The sequence below is a fragment of the Crocuta crocuta genome, unplaced genomic scaffold (genome assembly GCF_008692635.1).
Source record: "Crocuta crocuta isolate KB4526 unplaced genomic scaffold, BGI_CrCroc_1.0 scaffold67, whole genome shotgun sequence".
Lineage (NCBI taxonomy): Eukaryota > Metazoa > Chordata > Mammalia > Carnivora > Hyaenidae > Crocuta > Crocuta crocuta.
The window spans coordinates 623,125-632,326 of record NW_027531896.1 but is presented as its reverse complement, the minus strand read 5'-3'; the positions used below and the strand labels follow the sequence as shown (position 1 = coordinate 632,326).

Genomic DNA, 9,202 nt, shown 5'->3' with positions numbered 1-9,202 from the left:
AGAGGAAGGTCAGTGAAGGGAAAAATGAAGGCTCAGGGAATGACAGAGGTTTCTAGAGCAAGTCCTTAACCTGGTGCGGCCTGTTTCTGTCTGTATAAAGAGAAGAGGGTGGTAATCACAGTAATAATATCCACAGCACAGGGCTGAGGTGAGAATCAAATGAGAAAAGGAACTAAAGACACAGTTTTTGGTAAATGCTGGGCATTTCCATGAGGGACAAGATTCCCAAGGCCCAAGGATAAAGTGGCTTCAGCCTCCATGTGTACCCACTATATCTAGCATTGGTTTGATTTGTTAAATGTCTTTTTATTTATTTTTTCTTTTTCTTTTTTTATTTTTTATTTAATGTCTTTATTTTATTTTTGAGAGACAGAGACAGAGAGCGAGTGGGAGAAGGGCAGAGAGAGAGGGAGACACAGAATCCGAAGCAGGCTCCAGGCTCTGAGCTGTCAGCACAGAGCCCGACGCAGGGCTCGAACCCACGGACTGTGAGAACATGACCTGAGCCGAAGTCGGACGCTTAACCAACTGAGCCATCCAGGCGCCCCTTAAATGTCTTTTTAAAGTGAGGTCCTGAAACTTTGTGGTACATTAGACTCACCCAGGGATAAAGCACGCCCAGTGGTTGGGTCCATCTCTGGACCAGTTACATGTAAATCTCAGAGACGGAGGGTGTCCCCCTGCCACGCTGCCACTCAGCACTGGCTCTGGGGACCCTGGGCTCGAATGCCCCCCTCCCTGCACTTGCCTGACTCTTACTCATCAGATGATTTATAGCTCCTCAGGGGATTTGCACATGTAGGCTAATGCCCCACTCTTGCTCCTCAAATGTGGGGCAGGCCAACATGATTCTGGTGATGATTTGGGCACTTGTTAGAAAGGCAAAATCTCAGGACGCTTGGGCGGCTCAGCTGGTTAAGCATCCAGCTTTGGCTCAGGTCATGATCTCATGGTTGTGAATTTAAGTCCCGCATTGGGCTCTGTGCTGACAGCTCAGAGCCTGGAGCCTGCTTCGGATTCTGCATCTCCTTCTCTCTCTCTGTCCCTCCCCCATTTGTGCTTGGTCTCTCTCTCTCTCAAAAATAAAAAAAAAAAAATTAAAAAATATTAAAAAAAAAGGAAATGCAAAATCTCAGGTACCACCCCAAACCTGCTGATTCAGAAGCTGTATTTAACCAGACCCCAGGTGATTCCCATGTACATCACAGCTTGAGAAGCACTGACTAGCACACTGTTGGGAAGGGGGGACAGGACCAGAGCACAAATGTTGGTACCTGGCCTCTGGGTTCAGTCCTTGCTCTGCTGCTTGTTCGTTTTGTAACTCTGGGCCAGATGCAGAACTCCTCGGTGTCTTGGTTTTGTCACCTTATAAATTCAGAATAGCTATAGGCCCGTCTCATGGGATTGTTATGAGGTCCGGCTCATGGTACTCACAATGCAAGGATTCTTTACTGTCACTATGACAAATCTCTTCCTGAAGGGGCTCTGAAATGCGGTAAACTTCACAAGTGTGACAGTGGTACAGGGGTCACAGCCAAGAGGGCCCTGTGACAGCTCCGAGGTCCCTCCCTAGTTGGACCTACAGTTAGCCAAGGGGCTCTCCGTCTCCTGGGATAGGAGCAGAGACTGGCCACCTCAGCAGATGGCAACACGCGAAGGTACAGGCCCCACCTGTGCCTGTGCATGTCCCATCGGGCCCCACCAAGAAGTGAGGGACAGTAACAGCTGTCAACTACCAGCACGGCCAGGTATAACCCCCACGATGTTCAGTCAATCCTAGGAGATAGCTGGGAGTGCACTTGGAGAAGTGGCCCAAGAAAGTGCTGAAGTGACAGAGTATATTTAAATATCACTGGATGACCTTCCTGTCCTCAGGTGAAATGGAAGCTTGGGATAGAACCCTAAGTTCAGCTATAGGAAAAAAAAAATATTTTGCCATGTTAATTCCCAGGGGGAGGGCTAGGAACTTCCCAGTGATTTTCTATAACCAGGTACCCCTCCCTTTGTTTCTGACTAGATAGGAATCATGCAATATGGGAAAGGGCACTTTTTATTTATTCATTTTTCACTGTGCAAATTGAATTATATTATTATTTATTATTATTATTATTATTTTATAGTTTATTGTCAAGTTGGTTTCCATATAACACCCAGTGTTCATCCCAACAAGAGCCCTCCTCCATGCAAAAGAGCACTTTTTAAAAGGTTCCCCCAATATGAGCAGAAAGCATAAGATTATGAGTGAAAGGGACTCTGAAAGTTCTCCTGATTTCTGAAGCTTGATTTTCCTCTGACACCCTCAATAAAGCCTTATGTTTATGGCCAACTTTCTGTCCATCTGTCCACTCATCTAATTGTCCATCCATCCAACTGTCCATCTATCATCTATCTATCTATCTATCTACCTACCTATCTACCTATCTATACATCCATCCACCCAACCATCCATACAACTATCCATCCATCCAGTCATCCATCTATCATCCATCCATCCATCCATCCATCCATCCATCCATCCAGTGAAGGAATGTAGCTTTTGTGCCTCTATATTTTTGCTTTATCATTCTAATAGTTGCTCATCTGGCATTGTAAAGGAAAGAACTACTCCATTGAAATATGTTTTTTCCAGATAGTTTTTGTCCCTTTAAGAGTGCCTAATTTCACTTAGTTTAGTAACTTTATTTTTTTTTAAGTTTATTTATTTATTTTGAGAGAGAGAGAGACAGTGCATGAGGAGGGCAGAGAGAGAGGGAGAGAGAAAATCCCAAGCAGGCCTAAACTCATGAATGGTGAGATCATGACCTGAGCTGAAATCAAGTCAGATGCTTAAGCGATTGAACCACCCAAGCTCCACTAGTTTTGTTATTTTTAGAGAGAATTCTTTTAAGTGCATCATAAACTTATCTTCCTTTTTATTTATTTTTATTTTTTAAAGTTTATTTATTTATTTTGAAAGAGAGACACACACACGGAGAGAGAGAGAGACAGACAGACAGTGTTGGGGGGGCGGGGGGAAGAGAATCCCAAGCAGGCTCCATGCTCAGCCTGGACTCCAATTCAGGGCTTGCTTGATCTGACTCTCACAAACCGTGAGATCATGAACTGAGCTGAAATCAAGAATCAGACAGATGCTCAATTGACTGAGTCACCCAGATGCCCCTTGTCTTCCTTTTTAAGAGGACATGCTGCATCATGTGTCTTTTTGGATAATCGAGATCAAAGTTCTAAATGGAAGTCTCAGTGCTTTGTTGTAAAATCACTATTGTGGGCCTTCAGGGCTGTTTACAGCTCCACACTAAATGGTCTCAATTTACCCTGCTCTCGCTTTTGTACTTTTTTCTGAGGTTTTTCTCATCTGCCACTTCTTATAGTTTATGGCATGCTTTTTTTTTTTTTTAAATGTTTTATTTATTTCTAGGAGAGAGAGAGAGACAGCGTGAGCAGGGAAGGGTCAGAGAGAGGGAGTGACAGACTCTGAAACAGGCTCCAGGCTCTGAGCTGGCAGTCAGCACAGAGCCCGACGCGGGGCTCGAACCAACGAACCGCGAGATCATGACCTAAGCGAAAGTCGGACGCTTAACCGACTAAGCCACCCAGGCGCCCCGATTATGGCATGCTTTTAAGCAATTATTCCTTTATGTGGTGTTGGATGGGAAATTTATAACCAAGTGTGTTAGAGTTGTTCATAGAGCAAGAGTCCTGAGTTCTTTATGTATTTCTTAAAGTCTCTTTTGTTATTGTTTAAAAAATGTATTTATTTATTTTGAGAGAAAGAGAGAAAGCATGAACAGGGAAGTAGCAGAGAGAGGGGGAAAGAGAGAGAATCCTAAGCAGACTCCACACTGTCAGTTCAGAGCCTGAGTTGGGGCTTGAACTCACAAACCGTGAGATCATGACCAGAGCCCAAACCAAGAGTCAGAGATTAACCGACTGAGCCACCCAGGTGCCCCAAGACTCTTTTATTCTTCAAAGTACATGAGTCTCCTGCCTTTGTAACCCCTATGTTTGTCTCATCCTGGGTTGAAGGGTTCTAGGTGGTTGAAGTCCTTGGAGGCATAAGCCTTAGAAATGGAGGTAGTACAATATTGATGGATTGTTCTTCCTTGATCATAACTGCTTTCCTTTTAGAAGAAAGGAGGGGACACCAGAGGCTAACACAGACCATTCCTTCCCCAGAAGAGGAGATGGGGGCCCAGGTGGGGCCAGCTGGATCAGTGGTGTCCAAAGTGCTTGAGGGATAAGGAAGCTGCTGGTTCCCACTGATAGTGTGCAGGTGGCTGGGGAAGGACTCATCACCTCCTGCTCGCTCCTCATGGCGATGGTCAGTGGGGGTGGGGAAGAGTGAAGGGAGTCCCAAGGGGCGCCGCAACTCTGGTCTCCTCTCAAGGCCTGAAGCAGGACTGGCACCGGCGGTGAGATGGGCACTTGGGGTGGAGGTTGAGGGCACCTCAGCTTGTTAACACCCTGTTTCCTGACATACTCCTCATAACACAGCAGCCCCACAGGTGACTCCTTTAAATACACAGATATGGTGACACTCAAAACGCTGAGGAACCCCTGTGCTTGCATGGAGACCCCTTCTCTCTAGGTGGGCAGCAACCTGTCACCTGGAAACACTGACAATATACCCTCAGGCATCCCCTCCCATATGGTGACCCGTGCTGCCCATTATGACAAATGCATCTCTGAACTTGGACACAGTGACCTCACTCAAAACAGTGACACTCCTGGCTGACAACTGCACACCCACGGGGGTGCCCACAGCGCACTCCCACATGATGAGCCGCCGCTTCTCAGAGGCTCCCTGTGCACACTTCCACATGCTCACAAGCATGTGCTCAGATGCACTCAGACCCAATGGGGTTTGGGGCACTGGTGGGCTGATTCCAACATTCTTCTCCCCCTCCCCAGGATTTTCATCAATTGCAGCTTGGCGCTGGGGAAGATTCGCTGCTTTGGCTTTGACAGGGACTACGCCCTGGCTGGTAAGGAGGGAGGGAGCAGAGTATTTGGGGCTCGGGGAGTGAGGAGTGGGCACTAGCTGGCCTGGTTCTGATTGGTTCCTATAGCCTACACGTCCCGAGCCTAAGAGGCACTGGCCTTCAAGTTACTGCTGGAGCATCTGGTGTGCATTGGGCACCCACGTGAGACCCTGTGCTACGCCAATGACCCCGCCTCCCCCACCGGGTGCCAGACTTGGCTGGGGTGGGAGGCTATGGCCGGTAGTCAGCCCTGGACCCCCATCCACAGCCTCTGCACTCTCTGCCTAGGGGGGGCTGGTATTTGACATGCTCTATGGGAACCTGCTGAAGGTGGACACCCATGGCTTCACCTTCCTCTTGGAGTAAGTAAGGGACCAGGGGTTGATGGTAAGGATGATGGAGGAAAGAAGAAGAGGCGGGGGAGGAGAGGCTCAGGACAGGCAGAGGCTCAACAATGCCAGCTGAATAAGAGGGACAGCAGGGGGGCGCCTGGGTGGCTTAGTCGGTTAAGCGTCAGACTTTTGCTTAGGTCATGATCTCGCGGTTTGTGGGTTCGAGCCCCGCGTCGGGCTCTGTGCTGACTGCCAGCTCAGAGCCTGGAGCCTGTTTCAGAGTCTGTATCTCCCTCTCTCTGACCCTCCCCTGTTCACGCTGTCTCTCTCTATCCTAGAAATAAATAAAAATATTTAAAAAAAAAAAAGAAAAGAGGGACAGCAGGGGTGGACGGAGGTGGGGAGGAATGACAGGGCTTGAGTGCGCTGCTAGGAGGCACCAGAGAGGGGGCAGTGACAGCACCCAGCCCGCTCCCTCCCCAGGGCAGAGATCAGGAGCTTCTACCCCAGCAAGTTCAAGTTCATTCAGAGGGATGACGTGCAGAAGTTCCAGATCCTCAGCATGCTCCTCGACCGGCCTGATGAGGGCTGCCTAGGGGGTGTGGGAGGTGGTCCCCGGGGGCCCAGTTCTGGCCCCAGTGGGTTGCTCTGGATGCCTGGGCCAGCCACTGACTGTCCTCTCCACCCCAGAAACCTACCTGTATGCCTGCCTGGTGGACTCCTTCCCTGGCTGCTCCCACTACACCAAGTGAGTCCTGTGCACTGTCCAGCCCTGGGTCACCAACAAGACACGGCCACTGCCCAGGGCCTAAGCCCTGAAGTGGGGTCCCTCCCAAAGAGCAGAGACCCTTCCTGAGAGGCTCTAGAAGCTCAGTGGGAAGGCTTTCACTGTGGGCCACCCCCCTCCACCTTGCCCCCCAAGGGATGACCCTCAGCACATGGTGATACCCCTTCCAGCATGGTTGGGACATAAGCTCGATGTGGTTTGAGGGGTGATTCCAGTATAGAGTCTGGGCTGGGTGGTCACCTCAGGCCTCCTTATCAGCCTTTCCTGTCGTCCTGGCCCGCGCCAGCTGTGACACTGACTATCAGCATGGGAACCTTTTCATGTCCTTCTGAAGTCTCTTCCAGGATGTGAGGGATACCATGGATAGTGCCCAGGACCTCAGGACCCTTGACTTGTCTGCGCTTGGCTCTGCTGGGTGTGCCCTGAGGGCTCCAGCATCCACAGAGTTTCCGCTCTCCTTCCTGGCAAGGACTATGGTCTGGGCTCCCACACCTTGGACACGTGCATGCAGGTGGGCACACATGCACACGCATGCACATGCACACCTGCACGCACATGCACACGTGCACACCCCTGTGCATGCGCATGCATGCATGAACACACACACACACACACACACACCTCTGCTCCCCCACTGTGGCTGTGTGAAGGATAAGACCCTGGAAAAATTTGGTTAAATATATGGAGAAGGATGTGAGTGGGTCATGACCAAGCCCCATTCCTTTGTCCCCCTCCTCCCCAGAGCAGTGAGGCTGTATCCCTGCCTCCACCCTCAAGATGTGGGCAGCACTGTGGCCTCGCCTTGATCACAGACTTTCCTGCCTGGCCTGGAGCCCCATGCCTGGGAGGCTGAGAGCCAAGAAAGGGATCCCAGGGCAGCTGGGGGAGACCCCACCCCTGGAAGTGACCTTGGCTTCTGCTCCAGGTGTGTATCCCCATCCTGCTGGGCAAGATGAAGGAGGTTGGGAAAGTGTTTCTGGCTATGAAATGCAGCTATAACTACACAGGATGTGAGTGTGTGGACAAAGAGGTGGGGCTCTCAGCCATTGGAGCCCATTGCAACCCTCCTTTCTGGATCCTGGAGGAAACTGAGGCCCTGTAGGAACAGTGAGGGGTAGGAAGGAGCAAAAACCCTGGTACCCCCACGGTCTGGCTGGCATTCTGGGTTCCATTTCTTGGCCTTTAAAAAAAAACATTTTTTTTTTCTGGTGCAGCCCCTCTGGAAAACAGTGTGGAGGTTCCTCAAAAAATTAACAATAGAACTCCCCTATGACCCAGCAATAGCACTGCTAGGAATTTACCCAAGGGATACAGGAGTGCTGATGCATAGGAGCACATGTACCCCAACGTTCATAGCAGCACTCTCAACAATAGCCAAAACATGGAAAGAGCCTAAGTGTCCTTCAACGTTTGACTGGATCAAGAAGATGTGGTTTATCTATACAATGGAATGCTACGTGGCAATGAGAAAGAATGAAATCTGGCCATGTGTAGCAACATGGATGGACCTTGAGGGTGTTATGCTGAGCAAAATAAGTCAGGTAGAAAAGGACATATACCATATGTTTGCACGTATAGGAGGATTAGGAGAAACTTACTGGAGGACCATGAGGGAGGAGAAGGGGAAACATAGTTGGGAAGAGGGAAGGAGGCAAACCATGAGAGACTCTTGAATGCTGAGAACAATCTGAGGACTGATGGGGGTGGAGGGGAGGGAAGGAGGGTGATGGGCATGGAAGAGGGCACTTGTTGGGATGAGCACTAGGTATGATATGGAAACCAACTTGACAATAAGCTATTTTAAAAAATTTTTAAAGAATTACACTAAAAAAAACAAAAACAGTTTTTTAAAATGTTAATTTATTTTTTGAGAGTGAGAGAGACAGAGCACAAGTCAGGGCAGAGAGAGAGGGAGACATAGAATCTGAAGCAGGGTCCAGGCTCTGAGCTGTCAGCACAGAGCCTGAGTGGGGCTTGAACTCACAAGCTGTGAGGTCATGATATGAGCTAAGGTTGGATGCTCAACAGACTGAGCCACCCAGGTGCCCCACTTCTTGGCCTTTTTTAAGGTCTCAGTGGATGGAGAAATGTCTCACCACCTTGCTTGTGTGGTCCCAGTGTATCCTGTGGGCCAAGGGCAGAGGCAGGCAGCAGCCCCTGGGCCACCCCAGCTGGGTGCTCTGACCCTTGCCCTGTCTCTGCCAGGCCATTATGACCTACCTGTTTGGCATTGGTGAGTTGAGTACCACGTGCCTGGCCGGGGTGGGCTGTGCCCCAGGAGGATGACCAGGCCAGGCCACAGTGCTAGGGCCTCTCCCATGTTCGGCCCTCCCCTTGAGGAAGAACCAAATGTGGGAGGGAGTGTTTCACATGTGTGGGCCTTGCTGGAGCTTCTGCAGTGTGTGGGAGGCCAGTGACCTCGGCCAGGCCAAGGGATCGGGAAGGTCACTGGTGGCCTTGGAGAAAGCTGTGAAGAGGTAGATGTCTGGGGGAAGGGCTTAATGAGGTGCAAGGGGGTGAGATCAGGTGTGGCAGGCCCAGGGGAGGGGTCTGTGTGACATGCCCTGTGGCACCACGTATGACCGGGTGTCACTGGCAGGCCAATGGGTGAGCAGGGCTCTAACTCAGCCACCATGCTCACATCCTGAGGCTGACATGAGAGCCTGCACAGTGTCCAGCACCAGCTTTCACAAATACCTCTTGAGCACTTCCTCGTGCCAGAGTGGTCATGGTCGAGAATGCTGGGGAGCCAGACCCTGTGGTTCTCGAATCCAAGGGTACGCAGGGCTAGGAGTCAGGACCAGGGCACATGCATGGGCTTGTGAGGCTGGCGAGCTTTTACTGTCCAGAGCTTGGTGGGTGGTCAGGGAAGAGCTGTGAGGTGTGTCAGGGTCCGATGTTCCACTGTGTGTGTGTGTGTGTGTGTGTGTGTGTCTACATGCATTCTCCCATCCCTGCGCCATAGGCTGAGGGCTCAGTCAGGCCCTGGAGGTCTTGCTTTGACCTGATCATGGTGGACACAAAGAAGCCCTGCTTCTTGGCTGAGGGGACGGTGCTGAGACAGGTCAGCGTGGTAATGGCAGGGGCTGAGACCCCATCCA

At 50.5% G+C, this 9,202-nt stretch overlaps 1 protein-coding gene across 1 annotated transcript; it reads left to right on the top strand.

Annotated features, from left to right (window-relative positions):
* Nucleotides 1-4,670: 4,670 nt before the first annotated feature.
* NT5DC4 (5'-nucleotidase domain containing 4) lies at nt 4,671-9,159 on the top strand. The gene is made up of 7 exons (XM_077773495.1): nt 4,671-4,985; nt 5,271-5,344; nt 5,798-5,913; nt 6,005-6,062; nt 6,436-6,612; nt 6,844-7,026; nt 9,067-9,159. Exons 1-6 carry the CDS (start codon nt 4,671-4,673, stop codon nt 6,905-6,907), a joined length of 804 nt encoding a protein of 267 aa, XP_077629621.1. The 3' UTR covers nt 6,908-7,026; nt 9,067-9,159.
* The last annotated feature ends 43 nt before the right edge of the window (nt 9,160-9,202 follow it).